The 22,343-nt window shown below is 40.9% G+C and overlaps 2 protein-coding genes across 8 annotated transcripts in view; both read right to left on the bottom strand.

Moving 5' to 3' along the window:
• The window catches only part of map3k20a (mitogen-activated protein kinase kinase kinase 20a), a 31,320-nt gene extending 26,938 nt beyond the window's left edge, over window positions 1-4,382 (bottom strand). Inside the window, exons 1-2 of one of the 4 annotated variants that reach the window (XM_033618109.2) lie at window positions 4,228-4,382; window positions 2,550-2,739 (exon numbers count right to left, since the gene is read on the bottom strand). In XM_033618109.2, coding sequence (XP_033474000.1) covers window positions 2,550-2,708 — 159 coding nt within the window. In that variant the 5' untranslated portion in view covers window positions 2,709-2,739; window positions 4,228-4,382. The other 3 variants (XM_033618111.2, XM_033618107.2, XM_078174505.1) reach the window with 3 other exon arrangements.
• A 1,838-nt stretch (window positions 4,383-6,220) lies between these two features.
• Window positions 6,221-22,343, bottom strand: part of rapgef4a (Rap guanine nucleotide exchange factor 4a) — a 61,595-nt gene continuing 45,472 nt past the window's right edge. For all 4 annotated transcript variants that reach the window (XM_033618103.2, XM_033618104.2, XM_033618106.2 and 1 more), the window contains 23 exons: window positions 22,184-22,305; window positions 21,897-22,080; window positions 21,721-21,805; window positions 21,067-21,127; window positions 20,884-20,960; window positions 20,631-20,777; window positions 17,802-17,917; window positions 16,524-16,609; window positions 16,087-16,165; window positions 15,820-15,970; window positions 15,203-15,291; window positions 13,739-13,769; window positions 13,557-13,635; window positions 12,336-12,482; window positions 10,367-10,464; window positions 9,764-9,889; window positions 9,448-9,626; window positions 9,254-9,344; window positions 8,745-8,795; window positions 8,461-8,548; window positions 8,274-8,338; window positions 8,115-8,169; window positions 6,221-6,941 (listed from right to left, as the gene is read on the bottom strand). In XM_033618103.2, the coding sequence (XP_033473994.1) occupies window positions 6,814-6,941; window positions 8,115-8,169; window positions 8,274-8,338; window positions 8,461-8,548; window positions 8,745-8,795; window positions 9,254-9,344; window positions 9,448-9,626; window positions 9,764-9,889; window positions 10,367-10,464; window positions 12,336-12,482; window positions 13,557-13,635; window positions 13,739-13,769; window positions 15,203-15,291; window positions 15,820-15,970; window positions 16,087-16,165; window positions 16,524-16,609; window positions 17,802-17,917; window positions 20,631-20,777; window positions 20,884-20,960; window positions 21,067-21,127; window positions 21,721-21,805; window positions 21,897-22,080; window positions 22,184-22,305 (2,335 nt within the window). In that variant the 3' untranslated portion in view covers window positions 6,221-6,813. The remainder of the gene's footprint in view (window positions 6,942-8,114; window positions 8,170-8,273; window positions 8,339-8,460; window positions 8,549-8,744; window positions 8,796-9,253; window positions 9,345-9,447; window positions 9,627-9,763; window positions 9,890-10,366; window positions 10,465-12,335; window positions 12,483-13,556; window positions 13,636-13,738; window positions 13,770-15,202; window positions 15,292-15,819; window positions 15,971-16,086; window positions 16,166-16,523; window positions 16,610-17,801; window positions 17,918-20,630; window positions 20,778-20,883; window positions 20,961-21,066; window positions 21,128-21,720; window positions 21,806-21,896; window positions 22,081-22,183; window positions 22,306-22,343) is intronic.

Here is a 22,343-nt window from a genome sequence, read left to right as displayed (position 1 = left end):
GAGAAGAAAACAGGACTTTTTAATGATAACAGATTACTATGCAAATGTCTGAACATCATCATATCAGTGCAGTGTTTCCCATACATTGATTTATTTTTATTTGTGGTGACCTTTCTATTTTTTAGTATTTAAAATGGATACATTTTATTTCATTGTAGAGTTTCGTGCAACAAATTGATTCCCTCAGCCCCTCCTGCTCTCTCTCTAACCGAACACAAATAAGACAAGATAAATGAGCTCAGCTAGCTAGCTAGTGCACCATGCAGTCCCTCCGCCTCACTCCCCGCCTAGGAGACTACTTTAGAGGGAGAAGAGCAAGCCGCAGCTCTGAAGACTGACCTCCATAGTGGCTGTAACAACTGGAATTTAGCCAGTGCAAACTCCAGATTAAGGTCTGGGTCACACCTGTGTAACAGCAGCAACAGAAAGTTTGCTGATCTGGCAGGGAGTCAAGCAGTCTAGGATCTGAACCCCAGACGATGGGGTTCGCCTGGCTGAATCTGAGTTGCTACAGGGTGCTGACTGAAAGTCAGTGTCATTACTTTTGCAGGCATTTGGTCACAAACCAAAGTACTGAAAAAATTAATGAAATTCAGACATGGTGATGGTACTGGATGAATGGTTAAAGTATTGGTCTCCGGGGATCATGAATGTTTGTACCAAATGTTGTGGCAATCTTTCCAATAGTTATTGAGACATTTCAGTAAAAAACCCAAGGACTGGCTGATAGTTGGAGATTTGAATGATGAGTCTGAGACCCCTCAGTCTACTGAAACTCTTTGAATTGAGCAGTCATTTTTTGTTTTTGTCAGTCAGTGTGCAGTGTACTTCTGAGACTGTTTCGGTTCCCCAGCTTTAGCTGCTCATCGCTTTTTACACTGCTCTCCAGTACAGGCAGCTGCAGACCCAGACCCAGGGGGAGTCTAAGTGAGACGGAGGCAGCTGCCCTGTCAGGCTATGAGATAATGTTATCTTGTGCCTTCTGCTTAGACATGGTGAATTTACAGCTCACAGCAACTTCATACAATACGAATTTCAGCAAAAAAATGTTGTTGCACATTTACAATCCTTTGTTAATGTAGGTAGCACACATTCCCTCGGAGGGCTAACTTGGCTTGTTTACCATATAAATGTTGCTGTCACCCTCAACATCCCAGAGAACCCTGCTCAAACTCTAGAACTCTCTGTGGAAAAAGGGAATGAATAGTCAAATATTTCAATTGAACAGCCAAATCCAATTTGACTGCCATAATTGAGTCAAGTACAGTCCAAAAAACACATATGTCAACCTCATGATGGCGGTAGAGGAAAAATCCAGGGGATCACCAAAGTCAGTAATCGTCATCCACCTGGAACCATCTGTAGAAAATTTCATGGCAATCTATAAAACATGGAGCCACACAACATATTTAAAGCCTTATGGTAAGACTAGGTATTAAGTCTAAATTAACCTATCAATATAAAGAATAGGTCTAAATGAGCATTCAAAAATATGTTTTACTACAAGATGGCTCCTCTGCAGTGGGCTATATATGATTATTTGATAGTTGAAGATTGCAGCGTTGGCAGTGAAAGCAAACAAATCTGTCCATGCACTGTTCAATTCTGTATTTTCCTCTGAGACTTTTACTTTTATGGATATGGAATCCATTGCTAGACTAGTTAGCGAGGCTCAAGACCAGCCACCACTGTTGAGGTTTGGCGAAATTTAGAGGAAAAGGCGCCAAGCTGTGACATATGATGCAGGTAAGAATTTCTTTAGGCCAATAACAATGATAAATAAAAAAAAAAAAAAGATTCATGTAATAAGTTTTGTCAAAGGCACAGAGAGCCACTGGAGTGGGGCATATGGTTCCAGAGCTGCAGGTTGCCTACCCCTGATCGAGACCAAAGTAGTGGACTGTCTGTTATTCATAGCAACGGTCTGCTCTTTAGAAATACCAGACCATATAATGCTGTAATTACCAATCAGAATCGAATATTCAACAAAGCTGCGTAACAAATTACTATAACATACTAGCCCAGGAAGATCACGGTGAAACCACTCCTAGGATGAAGAGAAACCTGACAAAACCAATTCATTTAATTGTAGCCAAACACTGTAATTAAATGAACAATTGGTTCAATGTGAAAGGATTACATTATTATTTTCAGTGAACAATCATCTCTCCAACACTTGAGTGAAGTTGAATGGATATCTGTGATCTTTTACAATTTCATAAAAGAAACCATAAATCACTTTCTGAACATCCTATCACGGGCCAACAGATGTAATGCAATTTCCCTGAAAAGATTTCAAAGATAATTCTTTTTTTTGTCTGTAAGACAATGAGCCCGAGCTTTCAAAGAGATCTCAAGAACCGCTGTAATTGGGCCAAATACATTCTTTCATTTGGCAATACTGTGTCTTTCGTGAGTGGGAGTGTATAATGACCATGAGTGAGGGGTACAGAAGTCACCACATCCCGCTAAATGGGGTAGCAATTAAAATGATTACTATGCTGACAATTAAAAAGTATATGAAAAGCCCAGGCAATTATGACTCCTACCTCGTTTTCAATCTTCAGCAGTTTCTTCACCGCCACCTCTTTGTCCTGGGAGATCCACCTGGCTCGGTACACACTCCCGAAGCTGCCGCCGCCACAGTTCTCGTAGAAGAGGATGTCATCGAACTTGATTTGCACGAAAGAGGCACTTGGAGGCGACATCTCATACTGACACTCAGCACCAAGTCTGCTTCTGAGGAGGGGGGTCACAGGGAAGGAAGGAAGTCTGGTTCACTCAACAAAGTCCTGTAGAGTAAAACAAACGTACTCCTGCTGTTCAAGATGCTTCAAAGAATAGTTTACTCTGAAACAGCCCATTGGGGAGTGAGAAGGTTAGACGACAATCCAACGTGGGCCACTGCGGATTATTCCGCATGTATCAGTGTGATATCCCCGGGTTTATCTCTGTCATCTCTTTGCTCCACAACACTCTCTTCATCATCAGTACCAGTAAGCAATGAGCTCAGGGTCCAGACTCTGCTTGTATAAGGACGATGGCATGCCTGGTATGTTGTGATCGTGCAGCCAAAGTCACACACTATTCCAGCACAGTCTACTGTGTTCGGTACAAGTAAGGCCAGAAGCAAAGGGAGCAAAAAAAAAACGACTGTCTCTGACTGTTTCAAGACAAAAACAAAGAGAAAACCTCATATTCTCTCAGACCGTACATGCGTTATTTGTGTAAACCAGGGTTAGAAACGTAATGCTCCCAAACTGGAGTCCACACAGATTGATTATCACATCCTTTTGTTTGTCTGTAACAGCATAAAAGCATCTTGTAAAAGACATAATTCCATCATTACAGGAAATTGTAGCTCTGGTATTGTTCATAGGTTTCCCATTTCAAGCTGAGCAATTACGGCTTTTAAAAGGCTGTTACCTGGGTCTTCATTGGGATTGCTTTCTGTCCCAGCGGGAAATGCCTCCATTGTCACAAAGGGGGGGCCCATTGCTTTCTACTGATATACTTGTATTCATGCTATACTTAGCCTCACAGCAATCTGCTCAGTGGACCAGCCCACAGCATTGTCCGTCCACTCAAGAAGCCAGGGTTACTGGGATATGGGAGCACTCCTGCTCTCCTTCCTGCCAGTTCTCACCTAATAGCAAACACTGAAACAATGACGGCCTGATAGCCATATGTCAAACCACAGGTTGTTAATGTAATCAAAACTAAATGAAAAATAAATCACACAGAGCTGGTAGATAGTAGGGTGACAGTCCGCAGTGTGGTGACATTTAACCACAGACACATCCAGATGTTAGTAACACTGCCATAAATAGTAATCAATGATGTTAGAGTGCATGGTTAGATATTGATCAGGCTCTGTGTGGCTTAGATTACTAGGGTAATTTGCATTGCTAACATTACATGACTTTAAAAAGATGTCACAATGAAAACCCCAAGGGCATAGTTTGCTGTATCAACAACTGAGAAAGTGGTAATTAACATGCATTGCTATCACTTTCAGTATTATAATGACTGTATTTGTTATCTTATCTTAGCCCATGATTTACACTGCTTTACGTTTCACACTCCACAGCCCCAATATAACATATAACATGTGTACTGTACATTAACATGCCGACCATCATACTATTATTCACATGGATGCCTGTAAGCTACCATCTGAAATACTGTGTCTAACTCTTCCTCTCTGACGTCTGTAAACATACATACCGACATTAAGGGTGAAGTTTCCGTCTTCAGAGCAGCTCCTACAACCGTTCAGTGAGAAACCCGGAGAAGTTCAGAGTTCCGGGAAATCTCGTGTGACGTTTTTTTTACGTCTCCACTCTCTCCGCGGTTGTTTTACTGGTTACACAACTTCTCCCAGCAGCAGCAGACAGCATGAACTGGAGTGGACTCCTTTACAGTCACTATCCCGATGGCAACAGCTCCCCCCGCCGGACCAAACGGGACACACTCCAGGTTCCTACAGTGTGTGTGTTTTTAAGACACAGTCCTGGGACGGTGGTGTTTCCAGTGCGGTCCGCGGACCAGTCAGTCCCGCTGAAATATTCTGTTGCTACGGCAACAGCATTGGTCACTGTTAACTTCCTGTCAGCTACCCAAGGAAAATACAATATATTTTATATTGTTTATAAATATTATTTATATTATTATTTCATTTATAATTATTATTTTATATCATCATTATTATTTCATATTATTATTATTTAAATATAAAGATTATATAGATATAATAAATATACATATTATGCAAATGTAAATATTATTTAATTCTTTTGTATTGTATACGTATTATTATATATTATGTTACATATATTATTATTATAATCATTATTATCATCATGGTACTAATGTTGTTCCTACGAGAACAGCATTGGTCACTGTTAACTTCCTTTCAGCTACCCAAGGAAAATATATTAAATTTATTATATTTTAAATTATTTATAAAGCTTATTCATATTTGCTTATTTATATTATTATTTCATTTATAATAATTATTTTATTATCTTGTTTATATTATTATAATAATTATTACTGTATATTATTATTTAAATATAGATACTATATTAAAACAATATACATATATAAATATACATATATTTAATTATTTTATATTTTATACTATACTATTATATATTATATTTATATATAAAAAGTGGAAGCTTTCTGAGGCCCCTCTCACCCCTGAAAGGCATAGATGGGATTATCTCTTAATGCAGTGAAAGCCAAGTGAGAGACTGCTTATGCAGCTGGGGCACCAGCGTACACTGTCATGTCTTTACCCAAGAAAGAGAAATCAGGGTTTCAAAAATGAAAAGAAACATAGGAAATATAAAGAAAGCAAACTGACTTTGTTAGAAGAAAAAAGAAAAAGAAAAATATGAATCAAGACAGAAGGAACTAAGGGCCAATAGAGACTGCTTATGCATAGGGCCCAAACTTTGGTGCTACACCCCTGGTTATTCCAGTGAGTGAAATCGGCTGTTCTGCTTGGTGGATACTTTTTTTTGGTAGAGGGAATCTCTTGCGCTTCAGCCCTTCCGCAATTGGAGGTCGGTGCTTCTCAGACCAGGACAATATAGATCAAAATCACGCCAACTGCGTCTTCATCAGAGTCAAAAAAAAGTTTTTGACTCTGATGAAGACGCAGTTGGCGTCAAAACGTTAGTCACAAATAAATTCATCACAAGTGATCTGAGTGCTCCAGTGCTTTTCTTGTGGACTTTTTTTGGTACTTTAAGTGTCTTTTGATGCTAAATCTTATGTACTTTTACTTAACTAAGATTTTAAATGTGGGACTTCTACTTGTAATGGAGTATTTTTACACTGTGGTATTGCCAAGATTGAATGCACTGAATGACTATAGTCAAAAATTGGGATGAGAATTAGACTTCCCTATTGTTTTAATAACTATAATTAAGTTCCTTAAAAGCTGAGTCCAGGAAATCCTGAGTAGTACAACTTATGCTTGGAGGTTTCTCTCCTTCTCTTGCCTCAAATATTGTGCTCTGACAAACCTGAATGAAACTGGCTCATACAGTAACTTAACAAGTCAGTCTGAGATGTTTGGAAACAGAACCTTTTGTTTAGGAAACAAAACAACAAACTACAACTGTTTTACTATCTTAACATGTTATGTTTGTAAAAAAATATACTAATGAAACAGCCAAACAGAACAATAATGAAAATGTGACACAAAAACGTCTAAAATATTTAATACTTTCAGCACACAAAAGGTTTTCAGACATTTACCGTAAAGAGAAATGTGCTCACATGAATAAAAAGGCAAACAATCATAGTAACTCTTTGCATGCTGATGTCAAAATAAATATTTGTGTACAGTTTACAACACATAGGATTCTCACAAACTTAAATATGTATAAATATTGTTTGATACAAAAGATACGAAACAACTGAATATCAGGAATATCAAGACTTTGCAGTTTTAAAGCATCACATAGTGTTTACATCTGAAATGTTAATCTGATGAATGAGATCCCCCCCAAAGATTGTTAATTCCTTCAATTGTGGTTCTTGTTTGTCTTGGAGATGATGGTGCAGCACAGTGATATGAGAGGTACTTCACCCGCCAACAATTACTGTTGTTAAAGTATCACAAATTACAGTAATAAAAGGCTTAACAAGTCAGGCATCTCAAACAATATCTCATTATCTGATACGTCATTAGGTCCTCCACATGATTGCCTGTGTTGGAGTAAATTCATCCCAATGTAAGCATATGTCATGTAGTGAAGCAGCATCAGAGTGTAACATTTCTGTCCCTGAGTGGTTTCAAGACCTGCGGGGCTCAAGTCCATGAGAGAGTTGAGTTAGCGTCCTTTGGTTGTCGATCACATTGAGCTGACGTACGTAAGTCCGAATTTCTGGGTGGTTTTTGCTGGCTAGAGGTGAGTCTGGACCTGATTTAATGACAAGGAAGAGTAAAAATGTTAAAATGCAGAGAACTCGTTATCAGAGAACTCGAATTTAATTTAAAGGTTCTGTATTTAACTTGATTTTAGGAACACCTCTGACGCTGCTACATGGACTGCAGTTAGCACCCTCCATAGCTGTAAGGGAGCACCTGCATCAGCCCCAGTAGTGACTAACAGGACTGAGAGTGATTGACCAGCATCCTGTTGACAGAATACTGGAAAATAAAATGCAATCCTATTTCTCTCACGCTGTTGGGAGAAGTTTGCCTTGAGGGCTTCCCGTCAGAAAGGGATTTCTTGCTTAAGGTTTATCATGTCCTTTACACAGAAGTCAATCCACAGGCTGTTATAGGCGACCGAAAAAGTCAGGGAAGGTCTCAGTTTTTAGGCTACCCACTGATAATTAAAACCAATCAATATTTCAGTCAGGAACACTTTAGTCAAAGAAAAGGTAATTTCCATTTGCAGTATTATATTTGGCGGTATGGCTCTGTTCTGGGGCCCCTCTGCCTTCCCTTGGGCCTACGCAGAAAGCCTCTTCCATGCGCCTATATGGAAAGCCTAAGGCAGAGAGAGCACACCTCTCTGCCCTTCCATGTGTATACAAGGAAAGCCTGAGGCAGAGAGAGCACACCTCTCTGCCCTTCCATGCGTATACAAGGAAAGCCTAAGGCAGAGAGAGCACACCTCTCTGCCCTTCCATGCGCCTACACAGAAAGCCTAAGGCAGGGAGAGCAGCAGCAAAGACCCTCGGGAACAGAACAGAGCAACATCAATGACAAACAGAAATGACATTGATAACTCAGACACAGCATGAAAAGGAGGAGCTGGGGTGGAGGCAGGTTGCAAAGTGGCTTGCAGAGGAAGTTGCAACAGTAGGCGGCCAGAGCAGCTTAAATAGGGCGCCCTGAATGAGATTCGCCAGTTGGTTGCATAGAAAGGAATCATGTGATCCATCAGCTGACTCCCTTGCATCAATCAGCTGCTCCATCAGTTGATTGGGCTGTTTGAGATCAGCTGATGTAGCTGGCATGAGCTTGACATCATGTCCTGCCTGAACTAACACTATGCTCAATATGTAAAAAGTTACATTCAGTACCTTTAATTGTATTGTTTGTTATCTAACCATTTGATATTTCATGTGGGATGCACACTTACTGAACGGTTGGCTCCTACAGTATCTCACTATCTTCACTGTGTTAGCGATCATCCGCTGGAAGACAGAGAGCTATAATCAGCGACAGATATCATCAAGTAACTGAGTGGCTAAAAAAAACTACACCATCTAAACAATAACCTGCACCTTCAGAGCCTCACCATTTTCTCAAAATTGACCAAATAGTCGATAAACGTCTTGTTGCCCTCATGAGTGAATGTCATGTCTAGAAGAGACCAATTGTTGAGATGATTAAATCTGTTGGAGAAGCAATGCTACAACAGAACAACTGTGTCGTAAAATGACGTTACATTAAAAATAAACAGCCATTAAGTGAATGACACTGACCTTTGATCAGCAGCGGCATGAAGGGAATGATGGGAGGCTCCAGCTTGGCAACTGTCAGTCGGTACGCCCGGTGGTTCCTGGACGGGTCCTGTGGAAACAATCACACTGTTCTGAGATCTGCCGTCACTGTGTGAAACAAATCCATCACGGCGCCAGCAGAGGATGATGCAGCTAAACCCACACTTGACTAGCTGACAGTGCAAGAATTGCTGGTGTTGGACAGAAAACACTCTGATTTCAAGATGGAGAGGCTTTGACGAACGAAATGAGTACTGTCAACTTACCATGAAGTTTTCAAATTCCCCGTAGAACTTCTTGAATTTGCTGGGAAGTTTCTGTTAAAAAAGACAACACTTAAAGTTAACCAGAAGTTCATTAGAATAACAATCTGCCTGTGCATTGTCTGATTTATTTGTTAACGGCGTTACTGTGATTGGATGTAAAACTTCACGCTTCAAATGCAAACAATAACTTGACTCATTTCTAATTAGAATTTTCCCTTCACATGCACTCCAAGAGAATGAACACAGGAGACAAAAGAAGAAGTTGTGGTTGTCTGGGAGGAAATGGCAGTCAAATCCTCAATAATGAAATCTGACTACATAAAAGGAATCTTTATTTGTTGTTTGTATGTGCCACGTAGTGTGGGACTGGTCTGGTCTTGGTCTTGACTTGGTCTCAAACCCCTCAAAGTCTTGGTCTTGTCTCAGTCTCAATACACACTGGTCTTGGTCATGACTTGGTCTCGGTTTAGGTGGTCTTGACTACACCACTGACACAGACAGATACCCACCTCCCAGGTCTGAGTCAATCTGCATACTGCTGGGTTACTCAGTCCCATGATGATAGCAAAGAAGGCGTTCAGATTCTTGTACTCCTTGCAGCTTTGACAGAAAACATGAAAAGGTATTTTAGAGTAGTGAATAAACAAAACTGCACGCTGAGTCAAAGAAAAGCAGAACAGATAGTGAAACAACATTCACTTACTGGGCGGCTATCTTGATGAATTTCTTGAGAAGCTGCACCCTCTTGCTGAGCTGAGTACACAGACACATCTCTGTGATCACCCAAAACTGGATTTCATTAAACCTTCTCAGGAACAGGTCTAGGTTCACGGTGGTTTTCTTGAAGTTTTGCCTCCCAAATGTGTGGTAGACAAGTTCAAGCTATTAGACACAAACACAAAATAGTGGATCAAATCAAAGTTAACCAAACCAAATTCACTTTAAGTCATGTTTAACATTCAAACAGGCCAGGTGTACTGAACAAGCTCTGCTGATGGCACCTGGTCTCACAGTCATACCTCATGTACACAGTGAAAAAGCTCCCAGTCATAGGAAGTCATGTGGTAAGCCACATCCTTAGAGCTCATCAGCTCAAAGCTGGCCAACAACCCCGTAGAAGAACACTCCTGCTCGGGTAAAGGGGTCTAGAAAACAAGAGATAACAGCCGTTTATATTTCAGGGATTTTTATTTTAAAACATGAAGAAATGTCCACTCCCTTAAGTGCAATTTATTCTATTTAATTCTGCAAGTGATGCCAGGAACTCTTGTTTTGCAATTTAAAAATATATATATGCAAAGACCACCAAAGGCATGTGTCTTCCTGTGCCATAAACACGTGCCAAAAGAAAAAAAGAAAAGACAAGATGGCAGTTGAGCTACTTATAAGAGTAAATACTGTTGTTTGATTTTACAATAAATACACACAATAAGGACATTCCCATGTATACATATAAATACATCTGTTGAGTTGCTAAAACTTAGCCGGATTCTAAAAGCATTAACAATTGCAGTATATAATGTGAAAAAAGTGGGTCTCAGAGATGTACAGCTATGCACAGGGCTTCAGTGAGCCCTCTTTTATATGATAACAATGTGCTGTGTAATTAGAGATTAACCCACCAAAGAATCCAGCTGATCCCTCCGGCAGGCAAACAGCCGTCCATTTATGCTGAGAGTGGAGAACACTGAAACATCGTTGGGCTTGAAGATGACTTTCTCTACAGAACAAAAAACATAACACACAAGGGTTAAAAAAAATGTAAATTTCTAATTGCTATTTGATGGAAAATGTTGCACACTCTCAGCTTAATGTAACATTTGATCTCTTTATAAAGCAACTGTGGGATGGGTACATTCATTCATGGTTCTCAGAGGATGAAACCTAAAGACTTTGGTAATCTATTGACTTTTTCTCCAGCGCCACCATGAGGTTAACCTATCTGTTTATTAGTGACATGCCTCAACAACTTCTTTATGGACTACCATGAAACTTATACAGACATTTATATTAATATTAGGATGAATTCTAAGAACTTTGTTGATATCTTAACTTTTCATCTAGCTGCTTGATGTGCATAAATTCCTCCCAAAAAGGTTAAAAAATTAATTAGGATGGAGGGCTGCAGGCCAAAAATTAATGCGGACGTTATCTGAAATTACATCACATTACAATGTATATTTTATAGACAATTTAAAATTCTAAATTTAAAATAAACCTAAATTCTAGCACCATCATAAGATCAGAGATTTTCCCAGGGTCCTACATTCCCCTGCTTAATATCCTCTTAACCTTTGAAACCTGGAGTGACACCACTTTTCTTGTGCTGCTTTCAGATGCCTTTCGCAAGTATTTTAACCAACATGGGAAAAAAGAGAATGAGCAACATGGTAAGAAATGTCACACAGAGTGCCAAAAAATAATGGATTGAGAATTTTTTTTTAATTTAAAAACTAGAGAAATACTATATCTAGAATTATTATTATTATTATTATTACATATTTAAAATTATGTTACAAAGTAGCTACTCTGCTAGCCTCGTCGTCTCCATGCGCTCTTTGAACTCTACGTCAAATGTGTCGTTTCCTGTGCAACAGGGCGGGAATGTCGCTCCTGAGAGGCAATAGCGCTTCTAAGCAAACCAGAGACTGTTGCGTGGTGGAGATGCGTTCAATGATAATCCTAATAACTCGTTTGGCAGTGGCTGTAATGTAACGGACATTGGTTTATATGTAGAAACTCCACAGAGCAGCTTTAATATAATTTCTAAGCACTTGTCCAGGTCATGTCTTGTTTGTTTATTGTGTTTGTTTGTTTGTCATTAACTTTCTTTCCTTTTTTACCCTACTAATTTTCACATTTTGAATTTTCTCCTTTTACCAATTTCTTACAAATTTTTAGGGTAATTTCCTCTTTCCTTGCTCAGTCTTCTTCCCAGGTTTTTGAAAGAAATCAAGGCCATTTGCCTTTCAAAGGGTTAATGTCACTAATTAAGGAGACCTCTTAAGGGGTTTTAGGTTCCCAGCAATGTCTTTCCCTCAGTCAAATGTTCAATGTTTCCCTGGGTCAATATGTTGACATCACGCACCTACTGTACAACTTATAGTCTACTGATGGCACATTCCTTAAAACCTACACCCTCAAATCTGTCGGCAGGACAGTTTTCTTGACTTTAGACATTGAAATCACCACAGTGGCTTGACATAATTTTGCCATTTACCAAGAGAGCAGCTTAAGCTCTGTATCTGTTTACTTGCCTTCGATAAGGAAAGTGCGAGGTCAAGTGTGGACCAGTAAGAGCTGCATTAGCGCTTTCTGGCAGACAACAATGGAACATCGCTCCAGTACAGAGCAGCCACAAACACCAACAGCCTTGTGCTGAATGTCATGACAAAAACTGAGCTCAGGGTTTTCTCAAGCTGCTTTAAAGGCCATTCTTTAGCACCTACTGTCACGGCCATTCGCAGCCCGCGAAAGGAAGCTAATTTCCCACTAAATCAGCCAGGGACTCATTAGTATATCATCCTACTCGGGCTCTCCCTTGTGTCAGCTCCAATAATTTGATTAACATGTAGCTGCCGCCGCTCTCACCTCTTGCCGAACTGAGGTTGACCAGGAGCAGGTCCTCCGCCGACCCCAGCTTGTCGGCCACAGCACTGATGACCTCCCTGACTGAGGCGGCCACAGGGACACGGATCGTTGTGTAGGTGTGGTCACAGCAGTAGACTTTGAGCAGAACTGGAGGCATGAATCAGAGCAAATATGGGAATGTCAGCAAGACGGAAAGAAGGAGTGTTGAAGCAGTTGGTTTAATGCAGTAGTTTTAGGGTCACTGGGTAAATCCTAAGGGACATGGGATGATTCACAAGATTAATAGTTAACCATAGTCATAATATTGCTGGAGCCTGTACAGTTCAACCAAAATAAAACAACACACATTGCCTCATCTTAAGAGGTCATGAACCAAAAAGATTAGGATTCACTAGGTTAATGGGACAGTTCACTCCAAAATCAAAACTACATATTTTTCCTCTTAACTGTAGTGCTTTCTATCAATCTAGATCATGTTGGTGTGAGCTGCCGAACGGTGGAGATATTGGCTGTAGAGATGTCTGCATTCTCTCAAATATAATGGAACTAGATGGCACTCAGCTTGTGGTGCTCAAAGCACCAAGAAATACATGTGAATAACTCAACAGCAATGTCTCTTTCCAGAAATCATGACATGGTTACCAAAGATAATCCACAGACCTTGTTGTGAGCAGTTTCATTTAGAAACTATTTTCTTTCTATTACCATGCAGAGGAAGGTAAGATAACCAATGACTCATTTCCTCTTGCTCAGAAATAGAATCGACATTAACTAAGGAAATCCTTTCTGCCAACAGAGCTGGGTGTGTAGTTTTAAATAGTCACACTGAATTAGAGCTCCCAGTAAATTTACTTTTGAAGTTGCCTGAGGAAGACCATTTGGGTCGAAACATTGCTTTTTTAGTCATTAAAAACTTACTGGGAGCTCTAATTCAGTGTGCGGATTTTCTTCTTCTTTCTGCATGGACCCCTATTATCCAGCACCTGACGTAAAGCAGGATTGGATGTGCGCACAACTACTCTGTCTTCTGTAGTTTTAAATAGTTAACAGAAGCAGGCAGCAACCAAACTCAAACCAAACAGGCGTGGATGTTTGCCTAATAACGAACTAATGAGGTAAACACACTAAATAGAAGTTTCAAGTAACAGATATAACATTGGCAGCAACAATTATGATCCACAGTCTGGGACAAACCTTGTATGATACATATCTGTTACTCACTTTCATCGCTACCCTTGATGGGCTGACGTTTCTGAAGCTTGTCGTCTCCCATACTGAACTGCCGCAGCAGGACTTTGTGCTGTAGCAAAGTTTAACAGATTCAGGCATCATGACAGTTTTTCACAACACATTTTAATCTGCACATACATTTGTACCTGAAAGGGAAAGATTCAGTATCTTACCTTTTTCTGTGAGACTCTGGCATCTTCAGAGCTACAACATGAAAAAAATAAGCAACAATAAAGCATCCTGCCTGTTGCTTTGAAATTCTAGCCTGGTGAGATCATCCAAATGACGTGAGCTCAACACCCTGTTTAGCTCATAGACTGTAAATAAAGATGGACGACATGACAGTTCCCCAAACGTGAAGCCGAAATGTCTTGTTCACCCCCTGGTGGCTGGTTGCAGAAACGGTCATAAAGCCCACCTTCTCCATGTTAGTGGATGGGACATGGGCCAAACTAAAAACTCAAAGTACACATAAAATAAATATTTGCCAAAGATGGTTTCTGTCATTTAAGGTAGTTTTTATCACGCTGCTGTTTGTTTAAGTAGTTGTTTTTCTTATAAGTTTGAATTTAAGCAGTTATTTAATGCTATATAACCAGGGTTTTAAAACCTGATCGACATTCTTAAGTGCTGAGTGCTTGAGTTTCTTGAAGCTGTTTCGCCTCTCATCCAAGAGGCCAAAAGTCAGAACTAAGGTAGCCTCTTGGATAAGAGGCGAAACAGCTTCAAGAAACTCAAGCAAGTCCAGGTGCCTACAATATATCATTTAAGATTATCATGACCTGGATGACTGAGAAACTTCATCAACAACATAACTGTCAATTGTGTGAGCCAATCGGTGGGCTCGCACTCAGTGGCGTTGCTCGGGACTGGTCGGACGGGTGTATGGGTGGAGATCGCTACTGAACACACTCTGGCTCCAAATGACGTCCCCTGAGCAAGATGGCACCAGCCGTATCCAGGATATTTTAGCTTCCCTTTTGTATGGTGGGGGTTAGTGGAGACGCGTCATCCATTTTTATATACAGTCTATGGTTTCGCTCTCTGTATCACTCTGGCCCTGATGCCACCCTAAACAATTTCCAGAAATTAAAAACCAATTGTGGCCAATCAAGGAATGGCATCATAGTTGACAACATTAGCAGCCAACCAAGGACTGTGTTGTAGTTGAGGATGTAAAATGCAGGCCGCAGCTTGCAGAACAGTAATGGCGGCACCTGCTCCCTAGTAGAGTAAACACAGCAATAAGTAAAGTAATTGAAGAACTCGAGTCAATAACAACAGTTAAACAAGAACATGCAAGAGTATACACTCGCTAAGTTTCTCGGAGTAAACGAAGTTTTCGCCGTTCTTCCGATTGGATTTGGCAAAACCTTGATTTATCAGCTGGCTCCTCTGGTCATGAAGATATTTCCTGGTGTTTTGTTGCACTGATTGGCTGAAGGTCCTTGTCTGTCAAGGTGACTACTCCCACCCACTGAACGTGTTTGGGGTGACCCCGGGGCCAGACTGATACAGAATTCTGAGCTAAGGTCACCAGGACGGTCTTACCAGGCTATTTAAATCCATGGTGGTTACAAAATGATAAATACAGATGATCAACTTTAGGATTAAGATTCCTTTATTCATTCACTTACTTTCGCTTTACACTTCTCTCCAGTTCTGTTAGTTGATCCCTGAGGGCTGGAATCGCTTTGGCATCATGAGATACCGCCATGAGAAACTCCTGCAAAGCAAAACAAGCTCTAAATATAAATAAGCATTTAGTAAACAAAAAAAATAACATATTTAGTTATTTATATTTATATTTAGTAGTTAAGTATAAACTGCAATAACAATCAACATAACTCTGCAAACATTATATCATGATGTAACATTTAATAAGAGTTATTCATATTCTGAATCCCCAAACCAATCCTGAAATAAATCAGTTTTTATCACTGATAATTCTTTAATCTGATTGGTTGGCAGGTGTCCATTTAGGCTGCACAGATGAAACAACGGGGAAGACAATCAACCGCATTCTCATCTTGCTGCTGTTATGACGATCTCTTTAGTAACAAACCCACCATGTGTGTGTTCAGTGACATTTTCTGTGGCAGCACTGTGTGCAAGTTGTTAATAAGAAAAAAAGAGAAGCCTTATTTTTCTTTTTGGCGTTGTATCAGAGGAGGTATTTGGTATCACGTTTTTTTTTCTAGTATTGTATTGATATTTAAATCTTTTGGTATCAAGAAAACCCTAATAGACTGACCTCTATGAAGGCCACAGAGACGTCCTCCTCCTGCAGGTGATCTCCATGTACAGCAGCCCACTGCATCACCAGGCGGATCACCCTGCGCTTGTTGTTAAATGTGTAGTCCAGCTTCTCCTGCTCAGAGCCCTGCGAGGCCTGGGCATGGTAGGTGCACAGCAGTTAAAGATCAAAACAATCTCAGCAGAGCAGAGTAGGAAGAGGGTTTTTTTTTCCAGCTCAGTTTCACATTTAACCACATTACGTAACATCGTGCTGAAAGGATATTGTGCCATCAATACCGGACATAGCTGACTGTTCGGGATGAAGACACAGTGCATGAGCACAAAGTCATCTAAGGCTGAGTCTGTAATTAAAAAAAGATAGTTATGTCAAACACCTGCGTAAGAGCAGATCAAAGAGCATCCAGAGCCACAAGGCCTTGATCCTGCGTGGCGCTGTCTCTTTCACCTCTGCAGGAAAATGAAAACCATATGTATCCACACAAGCGAGAGTAATTAGATCAGCTCTGTGACGTGTGGCTAATTATAGATGAGAACAAACAGGTCAGTGCAGAGCAGCGGGCAGAGGACAGGGGAGAGAAACTCGGAGCCAGAGAGAATACTGCACAGAAGAAAACCCTTCACAGTAAATGATCATCATACTGATAGATTGTATTAGATGGCACTAATGTGACACGCTAAATGTGGCATGCTGAGCAGTACCTGACTCTGTGAATTGAGAATCCAATCGCATCATTTCGAGGAGGTGCTCCAAAATCTTCTCCGGGGTCCCCGACATTACCTTGTATCTGAAGCAACACGGGATAAAACACACCCTTCACTAATCAAGAAACACTGGCTCTTAATGCTCCGTGACACCTCTTTGGCCCTCGACTGATTTGTCTTACTCCAACGTGTGTCTGTGATTGCTTCATTTGATAACAATCCTATTTACAATCACAGGGTTCTTGGCCCGGCTGAAGATTAAGGGGAGTCTGGGCTAAGAGCTGTCAGAGAAGCCAAAATAAAAATGTAGGGGCATCTTCTCAGTGAAGGGGAATCAACACAATCCAGCCTCGGTTGTTTTCATTACTTGATAACAGCATCACAAGAGGGAGCTGCACGAGACATGTTGTGTCTTCCCCGCAGTCTTTACACTCTCATGTGTGAGGAGCTGAGTTGATTAGAGGGCGACCCCGAGCAAGTAATTGTGACTTGCCAGGCCTTCTTTTCCCCTAGGAGCTGAGGCCATCATTACCATTAATGTGTCTCTCAATATTACAGCGACCGTGGCACAGTGACAGATGCCTCTACTAAGATAAGTCTCGCTGGCTGCAGTGCACAGGATCGTGCCCGCACAGTCGGGGAGCATTTCCATCTGCTGGTCACACTGACTGAGTCCAGTATTCACCAGATACTTTCAATGCTTTTAAGGATAAGACTGGTGATGCTCTATATTTTTCATTATTGTCAATAGATCCAAAGAAAAGACCAAAACTCATTCATTATTTTTCCCTAACCGCTTATCCTGTTGGGGGTCACGGGGGGGCCTAAAGCCTGCATGTTCTCCCTGTGTCAGTGTGGGTTTTCTCCAGGTACTCTAGCTTCCTCCCACAGTCCAAAGACATGCAGGTTAACTGGTGACTCTAAATTGTCTGTAGGTGTGAATGTGAGTGTGAATGGTTGTCTGTCTCTATGTGTCAGCCCTGTGATAGTCTGGTGACCTGTCCAGGGTGTACCCTGCCTCTCACCCAATGTCAGCTGGGATAGGCTCCAGCCCCCCCGCAACCCCCAAGCGGATAAGCGGTCAGAAAATGGATGCTAAATAGGGGAACTCAAAGTGACACCATTATAAGACGCACCTGCTAATTATAAATTAGTTTTTCAATGGATCATAATTTCTACATAAGATGCACTACAGACACACACACATGGGCACACACACTGTACTTAAAGCTTTCCTGTGTGACGTGAGGTGCAGTGGATTATGTGTACATTTACTTGTAATTGGAAGACGAAGCTCCATGGTTGGAGGTGCGACTGCTGCCGAGGCTCTTCTCTAACACTAGGACATCCTGACCGTGCTCCTTCAGACGCACCGTGTTGGCCTCCACATCCTTCAGACAAACACACACACACACACGAGTGATGCATTTTAATACACAGTCTGAGCAACATGATGTGCACGCTGACTAAGAAACAGCTGTAATGATGTTTACAACTCTGGGAGGTTGTGTGTAGTTCTATCTGAGCCTATTTCTGTTTTAGTTAATATGAGCTGTCTCTTCCACAACTGACCGAGAATAGCACTTCATAAACTGAGCACACTGTTTACACCATCACACAATCATCTAAAAATTGCAGAGAGGTTTGACTCCTCTCTCCCTGCTGTAGAGACAGTGGCATGATGACATTGGGCTCTGGTCACTGAGCAGAGCAGATTAGTCGGCTTGTTCAGTGTACAGTCAGCACACAACCACGCTAACAGCAGCCAGTGGGAGGCTTAAACAAAGTTCATGACAATGAGGTGATGCCAAATATTATTTGTGAGTCTTACAGGTGGTGATGCTCACTTCTTATGCAATGAGAATTTATTTAAAAAGAGATTAAAAACATAATAACTTCTTATCATTTTTACAAGGCGCTGTATTATTTCTCAGTGTTATTGTTGCAGACACACAACATTACACCTCTCATGAGGTAGCAGACTGGTTAACCTCTTGAACAGGAAGTGGCACACTGGGGAGGTCAGTGCTTTACAAAGTCACTCTGTGCAGCCAAACATTGTTCAAGTTTCCAAAGATAACAAATTTGTCAGCCTGAATTTTGGTGAAGTGTGTATAAAATAATGCAACTGGAATATTTCTATTTGGTGCAAAAGTGCAACCCTAAAATTTAGAAGTCCTGGGGCACCTGGTGGCTTAGTAGGTAGAGCAACTACAAAAGACAATATCCTTGCCACAACAGCCTGCAGCCCCTTGCTGTATGTCATCCCCCCCCCCCCCTTTTCATGCTTAAACTATCCAGTAAAGACAAATAGCCAAAAAATAATGCAAAAAATAGGATTCCTGGGTTAAAATATTTCAGTCAGTGTAAACATAAAATACTGTCAGTGAAGAGCCTATAAATAATAGGAATGTGATGATGTCAGACAGTGTGAAATAAGATGGTTTTGGCAACGTTAAAGCAGCTTCAGGGGAAAAAATGCTAAAACTGTATGTTAAGGGGTGTATGAGCCATATTTAAGTTATCATTTATCATTTACCCATTGAAATGGTTCCTCCGTACCACTAGGGGGCTGTATGTGGTGTTGAGGCAGCTGCTGCTGATCTGGGGTCAACTCAGGCCATTTAACCGGGTTCAAACAAATGTACAGGGTTTGGTATTTTTATACAGTCTATGGGTTTGCCATGCTAATTTGGGGGAAGCAAATAGTTTTCAATTGCGCTCACTGTACTTTGTGAAGTAATCCGCGTTATTATTTTTGTGTTGTTGGATGTGACGTTACTGCCTGCTGTATGGATTTTCCGAAACTTTTGTGGAAAATAAATTACCGGATTATTTTAAGTTCTAAAGGAGGACTCGCATCGCTTTCTTTGAGTGCACGTCAAAACAGTTAACATAGCCGAGTTAGCATTAGCAGCCAGTAGTGGCTACAGTATAGGACTTAGCCATTACAAGGGGTTTATTGGTTAATGGTTAAAAGTTTCATTTGAAAAAAAAAGAAGTTTGTGGATTGTGTTAATGTATTTTTTCAGTTGGTTTACTGGCTTTGTTGTTGGTTGTGCAGCTTGGGAAGTGTTATGTGTCTTAGCTTATGGGAAAACACTCCCACATTAAGCCATATTAAGAAGTTCAGGACCACCATGTTCTAGAATTGGGTGGTCTCCATTGGACGGCGCCAACAGGCAAGATTTATTTAGAAGAGTTGTAACTGTAATTACTATTAAGATATGTATTATAATATTGCTTCCTGTGAGTGGAAGTGTGAGTGTGTATGTGTGTATGTAGGTGCATGTGGACATGTTAATACTTGTTGTATGTTCTTCATCCATGCTTGCATAAATGAGGTGTCATTTATAGTGTCCTCCGTACATGTCTGTTTCCCTCAGGTTAGGTGTGGGCGGTTGGGGAGTGGGATATTGTATAAACACATAAATTAATAAATGTATTTTTTCTGTTTCTGTTTACAGTTGTTGCTTTATGAATTATTGAAATGTGCTCTTACTATGGAACACTAATAATAATAATCATAAATATATATGTTTAGACTGAGCAGTAAAATATCCTGTAATTATGCACATATCACTGTAATGTACATTTGGTGTCTTGTTAGTCCATGTGGGTTGGATACTTTGTGAGCATGACAAAAATAAAGAAAATCAATCAATCTATTCAAGCAATTTAAAATGGATTTTTTTCATGATCATTGTTGCTATGTTCCTAATGTCCTTACATCAGTGACCTTGCAGAGCATCACATTCTTTCACATCCAAGTTCACACTGTCAGGTCTCTGCTGCTCTATTTTGAGCCTCAACAGGAAATTCATGAACTCCCAGATGGACTTTTTTCCACACAAGTTTGCATCCACAGCTAATTAACCCCAAATCTGCCTTCCATTACTAATTTGAAGTACAAGTCATTACCAACATATTTCATGTTTAGATGACTAAGCTAATGTGTGCAGAGGGCCGGAGTATCATCTCAAAGGACACACTGAATAAGTTTCTGAGATGCATTGCTGGGTTTTTGCCAACAGAGGGCGGTATAGCTTCTTTTTAATGTTACTGTAAAAGCATCAGAGGGTGTTCAACAGATGTTAAACTCACCCTCAAAATCCTGTTGAAGTCCTCTTTGTCGACTCTCAGGAAGTGGCAGTTGTCCTCTCGCAAAATGATAGAGGCGGCACGGGGGGCATCATTGACAAGAGCAAGCTTTCCAAAGTCGTCTCCCTCATGAAGAGTGCACACAACGCCCTGCCACACACACATATAATGATCAGTTATTGACCAATAAATCGATCCACTGATCAGAGCATCCAGAGCAAGTCATCATAATGATATAATCTGGAGCAATACCTACTTTTCCATAGATGACAACATTGACTGAGCCCTTCAAAATAATGTACCATGATGTGCCCTCCTCCCCCTGACTGAACACTGGCAGAGAAAACACACAAAGGATTAATTCTGACTCTGTAATGCATTTACACATTTAATTGTTCAATAAGGTCACATCACTTATTTTTTTTTGTGCATTACTTACACACGGTTCCTGCCTTTGCATGAGACTCAAAGATCAGCACTCCTGCCAGTTCTCTCTTTACCTGCAGGGCGGAGATGGATGTATAACTCAGGAGGATCGATATAAACACAAATCATTTTACTTACCAGTGCAACAGGGGATAAAGTACAATCATGCAAAGTTTTACTCTCCTGCCAGTCAATACCCTGCCGATGTCAAACAGATTTTTCCTAAAACTGAATATGAGTTAAAATCCATAAAAAACAGGGATGCGGTTTGCAGCAGCTCTCACATAACTTGGTTTTTCATTTTGACTTAATCCCCGCAGCAAAGCACACTGATGATTTCACTTGTAGAACATGTATTAAAACATGTATAAATATGTGATGATCAGGTTTTTGCATGTGCTTTTCTGCACTCTGCTCTTAAAGATCTATTGTGTAGCATTTAGCTTGCAAACTTACGGTAAAAAACCACAACACTTCTTAGTTTCAGGTGATTATACACTGATGGAAATTCTGCCAATAGATGCCCCTAAATCCTGCACACAGGACCTTTAAGGGTGGCAAGAGTGTGGGGTGCTGAGCGTGGTTTTTACTGCCACAAGAGATAGAAGCATCTGCACAGTGACGACAGGGTTCAAATGGCCACATAAGATAGAGAACCTGCACTCACAGTGGTGGACAGGTGAGACAGCGCCTTTATGTGGAGCAGCTCTTCATAAATGATCTCCAAATCATCTGCTGTTCTTTCAGACGGACTGGAAAACAGGAAATATGTCAACAAAATCACAACACCATCACACTGATTCACTTGATTTAATACTGCTTTAGAGGAGGTGATCGCTTTACTGTTTCCTCAGAATCATCCTCATGTGGGCGTCAGGTCCAATCTGAGAGAGCAGGAGCAAGGTGTCCTGCAGCTCCTCTTGGCTCTCCCTCCTCTCCTCCTCGCCGGGGAAAGGAGTGTCCTCCTGCTCGTCGTCTAGGAAGCGGTAGAAAAGGTACTTGTCCTGGAAGCTCAGCTCCTGGTCCACTGTGTCACAACAACATGGGCACAGACAGCAGGGCTTGAATTCGTTTAACACGTGCTTGGCGTGTACATGTGGTGCAGACGCAGACATCACACAGAGTCTCACCATGGTTGAGAACACCTTCTTCCAGCAGCACCTGCCACATGCCCACAGCCTGAATACGAGAGTGGACGCATGAGCTCTGTTGCATTTGCCAGTCAACCAACTCTGTCCCCACGCAGCACTGCCTGGAATACACAGGAAAGGTCTACATTAGATCTCATAC

Source organism: Epinephelus lanceolatus, chromosome 14 (genome assembly GCF_041903045.1).
Source record: "Epinephelus lanceolatus isolate andai-2023 chromosome 14, ASM4190304v1, whole genome shotgun sequence".
Classification (NCBI taxonomy): Eukaryota; Metazoa; Chordata; class Actinopteri; order Perciformes; family Serranidae; genus Epinephelus; species Epinephelus lanceolatus.
This window is presented reverse-complemented; position numbering and strand designations above follow the sequence as displayed.